We start from the raw sequence: 16,198 nt of genomic DNA on the forward strand, positions 1-16,198 counted from the left end.
CCAGCACCCTGAGGGCTTCTACAGAAAGTGACTGGCAGTGGCTGGGCACAGTGGCTGACGCCTGTAATTCCAGCATTTTGGGAGGCCGAGGTGGGCAGATCACGAGGTCAGGAGTTGGAGATCATTGTCGCCAACATAGTGAAAACCCGGCTCTACTAAAAATACAAAAATTAGGCCAGATGCAGTGGCTCATACCTGTAATCCAAGAACTTTGGGAGGCTGAGGCTGGTGGATAACCTGAGGTCAGGAGTTTGAGACCAGCCTGGCCAACACAGTAAAACCTCATCTCTACTAAAAATTCAAAATTAGCCTGGTGTGGTGGTGTGTGCCTTTAATCCCAGCTATTTGGGAGGCTGAGGTAGAATTGCTTGAACCTGGGAGGCGGAGGTTGCAGTGAGCTGAGATTGTGCCACTGCACTCCAGCCTGGGTGACAGAGCAAGACTCCATCTCAAAAAGAAAAAGAAGGTGACTGGCAGTTCAACTCACTTTCAGCTAAAGAAAGTCACAGGGGCAGCCAGGCGCGGTAGCTCACGCCTGTAATCCCAGCACTTTGGGAGGCTTAGGTGGGTGGATCACGAGGTCAGGTGATTAAGACCGGTCTGGCCAACATGGTAAAACCCTGTTTCTACTAAAAATACAAAAAATTAGCCAGGCATGGTGGTGGGTGCCTGTAATCCCAGCTACTCCGGAGGCTGAGACGGGAGAATCGCATGAGCCGAGATCGCGCCACTACACTCCAGTCTGGCAACAGAGCAGACTCTGTCTCAAAAAAAAAAAAAAGAAAAAAAGTCACAGGGCCATGACTCACTTCTAGGGGACAACTGCGGGAGACCCCCGCCCCCACTGCCCATCCCAATCCCCTTTTGTGGATTCCCATGGAGCAAATGAGGATGCTGACTACCATAGCACAGGCTGTGCAGGAGGGAGTCCTGCCTTGGGGAACCACAGCCTCTGTGTGGTGTGGGCTCTGCTTGTCATGTTTATCTGGGGGCACACCTGTGAGCTAGGTAGGCAGACAGGCTCCCCAGGAGCACTGTCTGTATTTTATGTGGGTGCTAACTGAAGCTGCAGAGGTCCTGTGATTTGCCAAGGTGACACACACAGCAGGCTAGGGCTGGGAGCAGCGTTCTCATCATCTTCCGGGAGAAGCTGTCTGCCTGGTTCAGAAAGGTGGCCTGAGGGTATGCAGCAAGACACTTCACCCAGCTGGGTAAACACACCTCCACCCCTGCACTTTATCTGGGAGGGCATGATGAGGCCTAGGCGCCAGGCTGGGGGAAATGGAGGCAGGGCTCTGGAGGAGTGGGGGTAGGACATGAACCCCCACGAGTCACCCTCCTGCTGACTGCAGAGCACTGTCCATGTGGAGGACTCTCGGAAGTGCTTTTCGGCAGGGGAGTGTGGTGTGTTCTGGGTGGCTCAGATGGGTGTCACTTGATTTGCATTTCTGTCATTGCAGGTGCACGGCCCCGGGCACCCGGGTGGCAGGGACATCTTGCTGCTGTCCTTTGTGGGGGTGGGCGTGGAAGGCCCAGCAATGACCGCTAACCTGGGTTGGCCCCCACCCTGTCAGCACCTGACACTGGCACCCCAACCTGCAGGAGGCCCCGGCGCCCACCTGGCCTCTACGGGTCACCTTGGCCAGGCTCGCTTGGATCTGAGGCCCTCCTTCTGGGAGGGACCCCCCCCCCGCTATGGCGCTCTCAGGAGACACCTGCTTTGTGGGTGGGCGTTCTGCTCTGCCCCCCACCAAGCTCTGAGGAAGGCCACACTGTCCCCAACACCGCCAGCGTGCAGGTGGCTGTGGGTGGTGTCACCACAGCCCGGCCGGGCTCTGGCACGAGCACTTGATACCGCATTTCCCAAGTAGGACAGATCAACATTGCTACGGCCAAGGAGATGCCCCAGGAAGGAGCCTGGTTTTAATGGCTCAGGGAGGCCTTTGGTCAGCAGATTGCCACAGCAGCAACCCTGCAGCTCCCTGCCCCCACCCTGCATCCTGCACCCACACCCCCTCAACACGTAGGTGAAAGCACAGGCACTCATGCAGAGGACCTGAGCACCCCAAGCGGTGGGTGGGGGGGTCAAGGAAGTCAGCTCTTGACGTTGTAGTTCCAGATCTTGGGGAGCCTTTGGCAGCCTTTAGCTTTTTCAGGATGAGACCGGGAGGCTCCTGTGGGCTTGGCCTTTGCCTGCGCTGCCGTCTTCATCCCTGGGGTGGCAAAGCCTGCCTGCATCTTGACGGGGTTCCTATTGGCTGCTGGAGGAGCTGGGAGTTCTACCGGATAAAGAGAAATGGGAGAAAAACAGCCTGCGTCAGGCTGCAGGAGGGGCGGGAGGCTGTGCTCACATGCTCTCCACACGTGCAGTGGTTCTGTTGCCCCGGCCGGCAGGGCCCTGTGACCCTTGGCCTGGCTGCTCCAGGAGTCCTTGAAGGCCTGACTGGAGAGCTGTGTCCTCGCCTTGCTCAGTGGGTCCTGCTTGGTAGAGCCTGGGCCTGCCCCCCCTACTGGGCACCTGGACATCTGGCTCTGAAGATGGTCCCAGGACGGGGAGGGATGCTGGGGTAAATGGTTGACCAGAAGCCCCTCTTCCCAGCTGCGCCAGGTGTCCCCACCCTCTGAGACACATCCCCTGCCCCTGCCTCCCCCATGGGCCAGCAGTGCTAGGCTTGTGAGGCCGAAGGAAAGGCCATGCTAGTGGGAACCCCCTGGCCAGGCACAGGCCAAGAGCCTAGAAGAGCACCACATACACAGGCTCGGGCCTCAGCACCAGGCAGCCCTTCCAAAGCATTGGCTGAGACTGTCTTCACACAGGGGTGTCATAAGGGATCGTCTTTATCTAGCTAGTTTTTCTCTATTTTCCATTTTTTGAATTAAGAATGTGTTTTTTGGCCGGGCATGGTGGCTCAAGCCTGTAATCCCAGCACTTTGGGAGGCCAAGGCGGGTGGATCACCAGGTCAGGAGATCAAGACCATCCTGGTCAACATGGTGAAACCCCGTGTCAACTAAAAAATATACAAAAAATTAGCTGGGCACGGTGGTGCATGCCTGTAATCCCAGCTACTCAGGAGGCTGAGGCAGGAGACTTGCCTGAACCCAGGAGGCGGAGGTTGCCGTGAGCCGAGATCGCGCCATTGCACTCCAGCCTGGGTAACAAGAGCGAAACTCTGTCTCAAAAAAAAAAAAAAAAAAAAAAAATGTGTTTTTTTGGTAAAACAACAAAATGTTACTTAAAAACCCATGGTAAGATGTGAGCTCAGTGTCCACTGAGTGCCCACCCATGGCTGGGGTGAGGTCTAGAGGGCTCCAGCACATGGCCCAGTGCAGCCCAGCATGCAGTCTGGACAGATGGACCCGGGCAGGTCAGCCAGTGGCCAAGGCCTCCCGCTGGAGCCTGACCCATGTGGCCTGCGTGCCGCCTGGGTGCCCGGGAAGTGCCTGTGCTCTGGAAACACTGGCAGTGATGCCTATTTCTTGGCTGGGCTTCACAGTGCACATGGGCAGCCACACGCACCCCACCCTGGCACTGAGCCTGTCTTCCCATCCCGGCTTCTTCCACCCACTCCATGGTCGGGGTCTCGAGACACCCAGAACCAGCCATCCTTTAGCCCCTGGCCCTCTGCTGGGTTCCTGGGGGGCCCTGGACACTGCCTGCTCCCTTTGCTTCCAACCCCCAGAGGACTTCCTCCTCTTCATACAAAGGCTCCCACTACGTAACTCTAGACAACAAGCCTGCCTGACCTCGGCACCACCCCCCACGCACCCCCAGCACTGGCTTGGCTGCCACCACAGAGGGTGGGGTGTCCCATGGAAAGGGCTTCCCGCTGCGAAGTTGGTCCTCTGACCAGGCCCTAGTGCTCCACAGTGACCCTGAGGGGTCTCCTCAAACCCAGCGGCCTTGGTTGTCCCTCTCTAAGACACAGGAATTCTGGGGGCTTGGCCTGAGTTGATCCTCCTGAGACAATGCCTGCGGGGATTTTCAGAAAAAGTGAACTGGGGGAGGAGGTTGAATGGGCAGCCCCTCTGCTGGGGAGGCCCGGCAGGTGCTGCTGGGAGGAACATAGCTGTATCCCCAGGCAAAGCAGGGAAGTGTCAGTGGGGCACAGTGCCGGGGCAGGGAGGGTGGGCTGGCCTCCTTCCCAGGGCAGACCCTCCCCTCCCCTATCCACCTGGGGCAGGGCTTTTGAGCTGGTCTGGCCTCCCTAGCACAGAATATCCACTTCTCGGGCTCTGGTTTCTTCACCGGCCCCTTTCCTTCTGAGTCCTCCTCAGGGATGGTGGCAGGGAACTGGCCATGAGCCCAGGACTGCAGGGCAGGGGGCAGCCCCAGCCCAGCCAGCCCTAGGCTGGGAGGCAAGGGCTGTCAAACTGGCTGCCCAGGCGTGACTCCCTGTGACCCCAGGTTCTTCTCCTACCTGATGCTAATCTGAGGTCAAACCAGTAACTGGTTCTAAAAACACTCTTAGCCTTCACCACTCTCTGCCCCTCCTCGCCTGACCTGTTTTGCCGAGCCTGGCTGGGATTTGTCTTTCTGCACTGGGCTGACTGGGCCTCAGGGAAACCATGTGGACCCAGAGTTTGCTGGGCACAGCGTGAGGGACGCGCCTCTTGGGCCCTGCACCCCTCCCCCACCATCTGCTCTTGCTCTGGCCCAGAACAGAGCTGTAAAGTTCCTGAAACATCCAAGGCCTTGCAGCAATTAATCAGGGGAGGAGGACTGGGGCCTGCTGGCTCCTCTCATGCTTAACCCCTCCCAGGGGGTTAAGCTGAGGAAGGGCCCCCTGGGCTGGACTCTGGCCCCTCAGGCGGCCGAACCATACTTGGAGGTTTGAAGCTGGTGGAATCTCAAGGGAGGACACAGCCTGTCCCATGGCAGGGGAGGTGTGGCCATTGCTCTGTCTCTGCCTGGGGGTATGAGAACTCTGAGCAGCGCTGGTCCCCAGCTTTCTGGCCACCCCATGCATGCGTTTCTTCTCCTGCACCTGAGCGGCAACCCAGCTCTTGTCCCAATTGGCCTCTGGTGGCTCATTCTCCAGGCTGCTCCTGGCTCTCTGGGTGCCCCTGGGCACATCTGCCTGGCTTCCTAGGGCTTTGGAAAGGGCTGGACGGTGAGCCTGAGCCTGCCCTGGTTCTCCAGAGCTGCCTTGGGGCTAGGGAGGGCCTGGCCCTGATGGTAGCTCAGACCTCAAGTCCATTCTGTGGCCTTGGGCCCAGGGCACAGAGGCCCCTCTGTCTTCCTATGGCCTCCACTGCTCTCTGGGGTACACCCCTGCCATGCTGAGGGCCCTCATTCTGCTGAATCCCCCTCGCTGCCACAAGGGTCCTCATCCACCCCAAATTAACCCTTCTCAAATGCAACTCATTGTGTTTCCAAGTCTCTTGGGAATAAGGATTCCTACTGCTGTCTGCATGGTACCAGGCCTTCCGTGCAGAAAGCGACATCGAACATGACTTGGCTCCCCCGGTCCAGAATCTCCAGAAGCTTCGTGCACCTTTCCACAGCCCCGATGCCTGTGAAGCTCACAGGCCATGCCAACCCCACCTGCTGATGTCTCCTAAGGGACACCCCCACCCCTGAGCTCCTGGAGCTCAGGCCTGGGGTTTACAGGAGCCCACAGTGGCCACAGTGCTGCCCTTGTGGGAATGTTGGACACCACCTGCCCCTGAGTGTGAGAACAGGAGAGCACAGGGGAAGCCCAGGGGAGGGAGGCCAGGTGATCTGGTCCCCATGGCCACTCCAGAGGGGGATGCCCTGGCCAGCATGAGCCCTGGGCCTGCTCTGTCCAGCTGCCCTGCCCTCCTCACTGGCACATGGAGCCTGGAGCCCCCGACTGGGCAGACGCACAGGAGGGGAGGGTGCTGGGCGCTGCAGGCTCCAGGGCTCTGGGCAGTCCTGCCACCTGTCACTCAGCCTGGTGAGGCAGGGCCAGTGGGAAACCCCAGATCCTCAGGACCCGCCTGCTGGCCTTTGGAGCAGGGGAGAGGTGAGACTGGGGGTCTGGGTACCACCCACAGGCTGACCCCTCGTTCCATGCCAACACCTCCTCTGGCCGCCCTTGAGGCTCCACCCCCACCGAACTTCGGGGCCCCTGCTGCTGCTGTGCTCCCCCAGGCCTGAATGCTATAGCCTCTCAGTGCTGCCCCATTCTAGCCCTTGAGATGGGTCACCTCGTAGTGGGGTGCAGGTTGGGGCCCCAAGGAAGGGAATTTAGGGGAAAGACTGTGGGTATAAGGCTTTGAGAGAGGTGGGTCTGTCCCTGCTCGAGGCTGCATTGCGGAAGGTGGGCACACAGGCGAGGCCCAGAGGCGCATGGCCTTCCTCTGGGGCTGGCTTCCCACCAGGCCCATCCAAATTCAGCCCACAGGAAGGGGAGGTGCCAAGAGGTCTAGCACAGGTGGCCGCAGGCTGGTGGGTGCCAAGGAGGCCGATAGGAGGCTGGGACAGCCAGAGCCAGGGATGGATAGTGGCCTATGAGCTGGGCAGCTTCGGGTACCTCTGCACCCTACACATCTCCTGCCTTTTGGACAGCAGAGGCAGTAAGGCAGGGAGAAGGCCCTGAGGCCCTGGGAGGCTGGGCTGGGGCTGCAGGAAGGGGTAGCGGCCTCTGCTGTTTTGGAGGCATGGGAACTGGTTTCCTGGTCCTGAAGTGCGGGATGCTGGCCTCATGCCCCTCTGGCCAGGACCCTGCGCTGAGTGCTGAGTGCCTGGGGTAGTGTTCAGACAACTCGTGGTCTCTGTTGGCACTATCTGGAGACAGCGAAAACAGCACGGGCACGTGTAGGGGGATGCTAGGTAAAATTCATGAAAAGGGAACTTTCCAAAGGGGCCCATGGAGCCCTCCCAGGTTTGCCAGGCCAACTCACAGCTCCAGGTGCGTATCCCAGCATCTCACGGCCACAGACCAGCAGGCCACAGCCATGGCCCCAGCAACGGCACCACCTGCCTCTCACTTTGGCTGAGACTCGTGTCTCAGGGCTGCTCCCTGCATGTCTTGGCAGCAGGACAGCTGGGAAAGAGGCCACACTCTCCTCCAGGGAGCCCGGCTCTGCAGGAGCTACGCCAGCCACGCACATATCAGCTGCCTGACCACTCGGGACACGGAAAGCCATAAGCTGGGTGAAAGGCCTCTCCTACTCTCTCCTCCCCTGGAGACCAGGCCCCTGGAGGTGTTCTCCGGAAATCTGGGCAATGACCCTCTGGACCCCTGGGTTTTGGGTTCCCCTGGAAGGGGAGGCAAAGGGCCACACACCTGCAGCAGGTGGGGGGGATGTGTGGCACAGCAGCTTGGTGCTTGCGTGGCGCACAGATGCCGTGGGAATGGGGAGTGGCTGCCTCGGACCCTGCTGTGTGGCTTGTCGCCCTCTGTGGCATCTCTGTGCCTCCCTGTTTGGCTCCGGCTGCACGGCACACAGGGCGATGTTAGCACGAGGGGGCAAAGCAGCCTCCCACCCAAAAGGAGGAGGAAGAAGCTTGAGGCAGGTGCGTGCTTCTGGGCCTGGCACTCCGCACTGTGGGGATGGGTGGAAGGAGTTGGTTTGCAGGTTCCAGAATGAATGGGACTGTGCCGTGGCAGGAGGAGGGCAGCATGGGTTGAAGAAACACCCCAGGCTGTGTAACAGCTACACCACCAAATGCCTGCTCCCCTGGTAACATCTGCCCAAGTGGACTGGAGAAGATGCCCACGTCAGCCCCTGGGCTGTAAGTTGGACCAACATCTGCCCGAGACTGGACTCTGGGAGGGGCCAGCCACTGTCCCTCCTGCCTTAGCTGCTCTCAGCTCCCTACAGTCCCCTTGGGTGCCCTCAGGACACATGCTTCCAGAACAGGCTCTTCTATAAAAAGGGGGTGGGCTCCAGGGCCCAGAGTCACAGCATGGACTAGGAGGCTTCGGGTCACTCTGCACACACCTCAGGATGAAAGTCCTGGTCAGAAAATGCATGAGCCTTCCTCACGGACCCACCTGCTCCTGCGGCAGGCCTGGTCTCTCCCCATTCCCCATCCCACGTGCCTCCCTGACTCTGTCCACGTGATGTTGGGGCAGAGAGCATTCTCTGAGCTCACAGTCAGAGGCCACAGGCCACTGGCCCCTTGGCCAAGCTGCAGTCCTTGACTTTGGGCCACTCAAAGAGCAAGTGGCAGAGATGAGTGACCTGTGGCCACTCTGGCTGGCAGTGTAATGGCTTGCCTGGGTCCTGGGGCTTTGCTGGGAGAGTGCCTGACCTGTGTTCCCACCCCTGAAAACGGGCTCCACTATGGACAGCTGGGCCCCTCAGGAAGGAGGTTCAACCCTGGTCATGGACCGGGCATAAAATTTGCACATTAGAGCAGGGTCCATGGAAAGCCTAAAACAACAGTGTGAGTTTCAGGGAGAGGTCTCTCTCGCTTGTGTTGACATGTGTGGTATCACATTGTCACTGGCTCCCAGTTCTAAACTAAAATAAACAGAGTAGATCTTGTCATGGTGTCCAAGATATACACGGTAGGATTTTCATTCACAAAATGTCTGGCTACAAGAGCTAAACGGAAATCCCTTCCGCTGTCCTTCCAAGTCACAGAGCAAACGCCTCAGTTCCCAGCAGTCAGCATTAGTTCTGGAGGAGGCAGTGACTGTGAGTGTGACCAACTGGGCTAATTTGTCCTGAAATTTAGTTGGAACAGCTACAATTTCCTAATTCTATGACCAGAGCGAGAAGCGTTTCACTGAAGATCTACATCTCCAGGAGCAGTCCCGGAAAGGAAGCAGGCACGCTTTCTCCAGGAGAAAGACAGGTAACCCAGGGTGGGGCGGGGTGGGGCGGGGCAGGGCAGGTGTCTCTGTGTGAAGCCAGTGCACACACACTCCTGAAGCAGCCACTCTGCTTCCTTTAGGACATAATGAAGTTCTTGGAGGAGGCCGATGAAGGCAGAATATGGATAAGGTCAAACACAAAGTCCTCCTACATCTTCACATCAAAACACGTTAAACATAAACCTCCAAATGCCTACAGGGATCCAGGCACAGGGCTTCCTAAACAGGCGGGATACACAGCCTTGTTCTATATGAGGGCCCACACGGAAAGTCTTGGGGGAGTCACTGAAGGAAGCAGGGGCAGCAAGGTACATGGAAATGAAACCGGCAGCGGAGCTCGGATGGCAGGGCTGAGGTGCAGAGGGGAGAGTGTGGTTCATACACCTGTGAGGGGCCTGCAAGGCGTGAGGTTCTGTGAGGCTGGTGTGGGCTGGCAGACGTTACCACGGGACAGAATTAGAACGTGCAGCTTGTAAAACAGCAGAGGAAAACTTGATTTATCCAGTGTTAAACAAGAATGTAGGAAAATGAAACAAATGTTAAGTAAATAATATGGTGATTAAGTTACAGACAAGCATTCAATGGATATTTATAGATGAGTAAACTAACTAATGAAAAACAAATTCTGAGCCCCCTGGTGTGGTGGCTCACGCCTGTAATCCCAGCACTTTGGGAGGCCCAGGCGGGTGGATCACGAGATCAAGAGATCGAGACCATCCTGGTCAACATGGTGAAACCCCATTTAGTAGAAACCCGTCTCTACTAAAAATACAAAAAATTAGCTGGGCATCGTGGCACATGCCTGTAATCCCAGCTACTCAGGAGGCTGAGGCAGGAGACTTGCCTGAACCCAGGAGGCGGAGGTTGCAGTGAGCCGAGATCGCGCCATTGCACTCCAGCCTGGGTAACAAGAGTGAAACTCTGTCTCAAAAAAAAAAAAAAAAAGAAAGAAAAACAAATTCTTAGATTGAATTTAAAAAAAAATGAAGATCTAACAATAAAAGATCCACTTTAAACAAAAATTAAAAATTAAAATATAAAATAGAATTAGGCAGAAAATGTCATAAGAGGCAAAGAACTCTGGTTTTATTTTGAGACAGAGTCTCGCTCTGTCACCCAGGCTGGAGTGCTGTGACACGATCTCAGCTTACTGCAACATCTATCTCAAGGGTTCCAGGGATTCTCCTGCCTCAGCCTCCCGAGTAGCTGAGATTACATAATTACAGGTATGCACCACCATGCCCAGCCAGAACTTTTGTATTTTTAGTAAAGATGAGATTTCACCATGTTGGCCAGGCTGGTCTCGAACTCCTGACCTCAGTGATCCTCAGTCTCCTAAAGTGCTAGAATTACAGGCATGAGCCACCATGCCCAGCCAGAACTCTGTATTTTAAAAGGTACAACTTGAGGTGCACAAAAAAGAAAAAAAATAAACAAAAATAAAAGGTACAACTTCCAAACATGTCAAGTAATGACAGAGAGAGCCTCAGGGAAGAGGTAACTAAGAGTAGATGAAGATTTTAAATCACTCATGTTCCTCAAAAACAAACAAATCCACGCAGTCCTGACAAAAACTTTAATCAACAGAACTGGTTGGCTTGAGTTAGGAGGCACAGGAGGTCTAACCTTGCAGACAGACGATGCACTTTCTTTTTGGCAAACACAGACCATGCCTAGAATGCAATCATATCAGGCCACAGAGCAAGGCTCGATTTATTCCAAACATAATGCAATGAAATTCGAAACCAACATCAAAACCCCTCATCCTGCTTCTGCTTCAAAATTGTAAAACCTGCTACTGAATGATCTTGGGTTCAAGATAATCATAAAATGAATTATTTATAACTGAAATGATAAATTTCAGTTTTGTAGGGTACGGCTGAAACATAGCACCTTAACTATGCTTATCAGGGAACACCAACAGTTAAAAAGGTTTGGCCAGTCCAAGTGGCTCACGCCTCTAATCCCGACACTTCGAGAGGTCGAGGCGTTTGAGACCAGCCTGGGTAACATGGCAAGACTCTGTCTCTACAAAAAAAATTGAACATTAGCTGGGCATAGTGGCACATGCCTGTGGTCCCAGCTACTCAGGAGGCAGAAGCAGGAGCACTGATTGAGCCTGGGAGGTTGAGGCTACAGTGAAAGCTGCATTCACGCCACTGTACTCCAGCCTGGGCAACAGAGTGAGGACCTGTTCCGCCAACAAAAAAATTAAAAATAAGGTTTAGATGAGCTAAATCTCCAATGTGAGAAGTTAGAATAGACTCAAGGAAACAAGAAATAAGGAAATCATAATTTACAAGGTTCAGTGAAATAGAAACTTCAAGGAAAAACAGTAGGTCAACAGAACCCGAACGATTGTCTGAAAAAACTGAGATTAACCTTTATCAATATGATCAAGAAAAACAAAGAGGCCGGGTGCGTTGGCTCATGCCTGTAATCCAAGCACTCTGGGAGGCCAAGGTGGGCAGATCCCCGGAGGTCAGGAGTTTGAGATCAGCCTGAGCAACATGCAAAACCCTATATCTATAAAGGATATAAAAATCAGCTGGGTGTGGTGGTGGGTGCCTGTAATCCCAGCTTCTCCGAAGGCTGAGGCAGGAGAATCACCTGAACTCAGGAGGTGGAGGTTACAGTGAGCCGAGATAGGGCCACTATAGCCCCAACTGGGTGACGGAGTGAGACTCCATCTCAAGAAAGAAAACAGTCACGGTGGCTCGGGCCTGTAACCCCAGCCCTGAGCATCCACAGTGACCACCAGGCCCCGTCACCCTGGCTGCAGCTTGAGTATGTCAAAGCCCTGTGAAAACCCTGGAAGCTGTTCACCTCACACACTCTTCTCCTGTCTGGCTTCGTGGATTTCCACCTACACAGGTGGGGCCGGCCCTCAGTCCAGACTCAGGAGAACCCCATTTTCTCCTACACAGGTGGGGCCGGCCCTCAGTCCAGACTCAGGAGAACCCCGTTTTCTCCTACACATGTGCAGCCGGCCCTCAGTCCAGACTCAGGAGAACCCCGTTTTCTCCTACACATGTGCGGCCAGCCCTCAGTCCAGACTCAGGAGAACCCCATTTTCTCCTACACAGGTACGGCCGGCCCTCAGTCCAGACTCATGAGAACCCCGTTTTCTTCTTCTTTTTTTCTTTTATATTTGAAATTTTAAGGTCAGTTTATTAAGTTCGATGTTGAAAGCTATCAGAAGAATATTCTCCTGAAAATAATTTTTTCCTAGAAAAAAAGAAAGGAAAATTAAAACCCTCTGAGCATAGCCACAGATGCTGTGGCAGTCAAGCCTCTCTGCAGATGGGGACAGTCCATTAATTAGCTGAGTCACTCTCTGGGTCAGCAGGATTGTAGTCCGGACCATCTTCATCGTCCTCCAGCTCCAAGTCGTCATTTCTTGGAACAAAAAGACTCATCCACCTCCACATTGTTTCCGGCATCCTCCAAGAACCGGACATCAGATGTGTCAAGATTACGATCTGTTTCAAATAGTTGTTTCCCACTTAATTTATTTTTTTCCTGCTTGTTCTTCTTTCATCCTTTTCTTTTTAATTTCCAAGAGTTCTGCATCAAACTTGGCCTTCCAATTTAAGAAATTCTCAGTTGTAACTGGAGTGCCCTGGGATAACTGCTTTTCAGCTTCTGCTTTTTTTGTTTCTTTTCTTATTCTCTTCTAGTTTTTAATCTGATCTACTATTTCATTTAATTTTTCGTGCACAGCTGTCACTAAAGATCATCACCATACCAAGATTTTCTTCAGCCTGTAATGCTAGTACTTTTAAAATGCCTGAGATATCATTATCTTCTAGATTTTCCTGAGAGAATATTTCATAAAGGGGAGCTTCGTCTGGGTATTTTTCACTGTATGTAAACTTGAGGGTAGTCTGGACAGTTTTATCATTTTCTCCAGCCTCAGATGTCACAGTCATGGTGAAGCTGGGTGGACTTTCTGATAATACTGTGAAGGAGTCAGGGGAGATGGATGCCAGAGCCTCCAGCTCGTTACACTGCTCCTCGCTGTATAATCTGTCATCATGGCCCTTGCTCTTGCCCATGGATTGCCCAGACACCTAGGTGGTGCACAGCTGCCGAGACAGCTGCCGCACTGGGAGAGAGAGAACCCCATTTTCTCCTACACAGGTGCGGCCAGCCCTCAGTCCAGACTCAGGAGAACCCCGTTTTCTCCTACACAGGTGGGGCCGGCCCCTGGTCCAGACTCAGGAGAACCCCGTTTTCTCCTACATAGGTGTGGCGGGCTCTCAGTCCAGACTCAGGAGAACCCCGTTTTCTCCTACACAGGTGTGGTGGGCCCTCAGTCAAGACTCAGAACCCCACTTTCTCCTACACAGGTGTGGCGGGCCCTCAGTCCAGACTCAGGAGAACCCCGTTTTCTCCTACACAGGTGTGGCGGGCCCTCAGTCCAGACTCAGAACCCCATTTTCTCCTACACAGGTGTGGCGGGCCCTCAGTCCAGACTCAGGAGAACCCCGTTTTCTCCTACACAGGTGTGGCGGGCTCTCAATCCAGACTCAGAACCCCATTTTCTCCTACACAGGTGTGGTGGGCCCTCAGTCCAGACTCAGGAGAACCCTGTTTTCTCCTACACAGGTGGGGCCAGCCCTCAGTCCAGACTCAGAACCCCATTTTCTCCTACACAGGTGCGGCCGGCCCTCAGTCCAGACTCAGAACCCCATTTTCTCCTACACAGGTACGGCCGGCCCTCAGTCCAGACTCAGGAGAACCCTGTTTTCTCTTACACAGGTGCAGCCGGCCCTCAGTCCAGACTCAGGAGAACCCTGTTTTCTCTTACACAGGTGCAGCTGGCCCTCAGTCCAGACTTAGGACCCCACGCAGATTTCTGGAGCTCTTTACTGCAGTTTCTCCTCGCTGGATTCTGCCCTGAAATGCTGGCTTCTTCTGTCTCCCCAGGCTCCAGTGCAGTCCCAGCTCAATGAGGGTGCTCTGCTCTGCTCAGCCCCTGCTCCCCCTGCACCAGCAGCCCAGGAACGGCGTCCAGGGCCCCAGGCTCGCCTCGCTGCTCTCCCTTCCCACGAGAGTGGCAGTCTTGTCCGATCAGCTGCCCTACGCCTGCAGACAGTTGTCTCATCTACTCTGTCCAGTTTTCTGGTTGTTTATGGAGGAGCATTAAAGTCTGACCCTTCAAGGTATAAGGGTGGAAATTTTAAAAAAAAAAAGGAAAAGAAAAAAAGAAGAGAAAACAAGAAATGAACAAAAACAAAGAAGTCTGATCCTCACAAGCACAGCCGGCCAGAGATGTGAGTGCAGCCGTTGTGCGGCCCTAGAATGAACACTTTCACAGTAAACCGATCTGGTTATTTCTTAATGTATTTACTTTGTTCTAAAAGTTACTTCAACACAAGTTACTTTCCTAAGTGACAGTCATGGTTTCGTCATTACAATTTCAAGAAAAGAGCAAACAAACATCTACTTGACCACCCGTTTCTCAGAAAGTTCTGAGGCTGCCTGTCCTTCAGAAGCTGCAGGCTGTGACAGTCAGTGAGGGCAGGAGGCTGGGGTCGTCCATGCCATTCAGGACACCCCCATGCTCCCTCCTTGGCCAGAGCACTGGTTTTTGGATTCCTGGAGCTGCAGTGACAAGGTGCTGTGGGGCTGTGCACCCAGCCTCATAAAATGTCACCAGCATGACCTGCTCTCTCAGTCACAGCTTGTCCTGATCACAGCAATGGGGCTAGGATGTTGGGGGCAGGTGTTGAGAAACAAGAGAGGAGGGTTCTTTCCTTCCCAAACAGCAGGACTGTCCTGATCCCACTGCAGGGCTGCTGTGACAGTGGCCAGTGAGACACTGTTTCTTTTGTACACTGAGGGGCTGACTCCATTTCACTGCCCCCTTGCATTCCTGGAGCCCATGTGCTCCTTACCAAGCTCACCTCCTGGTTCCTGTTTGGGTGAAGGGCCCCATGCCAGGCTGGGCTTGGGGCTCACAACTGTCATCTCAGCAGTTTGGAGGCCAAGGTGGCAGGATCATATGAGCCCAGGAGTTCAAGAGCAGCCTGGGTGACAAAGTTAGACCTTGTCTCCACACACACACACACACACACACACACACACACACACACACAAAGTAAAAAGATTAGCCAGGCATGGTGATATGCACCTGTAGTTGAAGCTACTCAGGTGGGCAAGGCAGGAGGATCGCTTGAGCCTGGGAAGTTGAAGACACAGATTGCACCACTGCAATCTGGCTGGGCAAAAGTGAGAATAAAGAAAAGAATGAACAAGAGCCCCAGGGCCACCCCGCCGGCCTGCAGCGTGGTCTTGCAGGAGTCTTGGGCTGTCCATCTCCCTTGGCCACCAGGAGCCCAATGTCCATCTCCTAGTGCAGGTTACCTGGGCCCTGAGTTCTCTTGTCAGTACACGGAGTGAGGCCACAGGTGGAAGAACAGACTGTAACATTCCTGTGTGTTTACAGAGGAGCTGTAGACTGTTCTTCATTGTCCCCCTTGGGTGTGATTTTTGCTTTTTCTTACCGTGTCACAGGGAACTCCTTACCCACTCACGGTGGGGACATCCCAACCTGCTCTCCTGAGCAAAAGCCCTGGGTGTCACAGAAGCAGTGCCTGTGGAGGTGGGGACTGGAGGCAGCATGGGGGCTTTTGGCTGCGGTGTGGGGGGGTGGTGGCGTGAGATGAGCTGGTACTGAGGCCAAATGCTCGGGGCACGTTCACATGTCTTCAGAGCCCAGCTGGTCCTGCAGAGGCCAAGCACACTGAAATGCTATTCTGGAGTTCCACCATTCTTTCAGTAAAGGCCCAGAACAGTCTCAGCTCAAAAGCACAGGATGCCAGGTTGGGGGAGGGGGTGGGTCCTAGGCACCCACTGGCTCTTGAATGCAGAGACTGGCAGCCTCTGCAGAGCCACCGTGACTAGGTGAAGGGCAGCTGGTGCTTGAGTGTCCTGATCCCTTGCTCTGTCTTCTCAGCTACGATGTGTGGGAGTGGAGAAGCACTCACCGGCAGCCACCCCATCCCCAGGTATGGTCCCACTGGAGCCCCCCAAACCTCTAAAATTGTAAACATGACTCAGCTGGAGGGTCAGAAGCCTACCATGATTTGGCCCGCACCTTGTTTGGATTTACTTAGTTGCTGATGTTTACAAAGGAAACGCTTTCTATATAAAAAGAACGGACTTCCAGCCTCCCTAGGAAACATGGGAAAACAGGCATGTTGGCCTCACAGTGCCATGGAGGGCGGCCCTGGGGTGGCATTGATACGGCCTCAAGAGACAAGCCCGCCCGCAGGGCCGCCACGCCCCCACCCCACAAGGCTGGCAGTCACCCTGTGCACAGGCGCCTGGGACCTCTGCAGAGAAGGCTCTGGCCTGGACTGGATCCAGACCCTGACTTGCATTCAGACCCTGACTC

General features: G+C 54.6%; 1 protein-coding gene and 1 pseudogene across 7 annotated transcripts in view; both read right to left on the minus strand.

The window, feature by feature from the left end:
* Positions 1 to 1,897: 1,897 nt before the first annotated feature.
* Positions 1,898 to 16,198, minus strand: part of CCDC57 (coiled-coil domain containing 57) — a 129,133-nt gene continuing 114,832 nt past the window's right edge. For 3 of the 7 annotated variants that reach the window (XR_013536100.1, XM_035302208.3, XM_035302207.3), the window contains one exon: positions 1,898 to 2,279. Coding sequence is in view for 6 of the 7 variants with exons in the window: in XM_035302208.3 (XP_035158099.3) it covers positions 2,095 to 2,279 (185 nt within the window). In the remaining variant the exon portion in view is untranslated. Of the gene's footprint in view, positions 2,280 to 11,916; positions 13,955 to 16,198 lie in introns of those variants that run through there. The other 4 variants (XM_078375042.1, XM_035302209.3, XM_078375043.1 and 1 more) reach the window with 2 other exon arrangements.
* LOC128932198 (RWD domain-containing protein 1 pseudogene) lies at positions 12,111 to 12,851 on the minus strand (annotated as a pseudogene).

Source organism: Callithrix jacchus, chromosome 5 (assembly GCF_049354715.1).
Source record: "Callithrix jacchus isolate 240 chromosome 5, calJac240_pri, whole genome shotgun sequence".
Taxonomy (NCBI): Eukaryota; Metazoa; Chordata; class Mammalia; order Primates; family Cebidae; genus Callithrix; species Callithrix jacchus.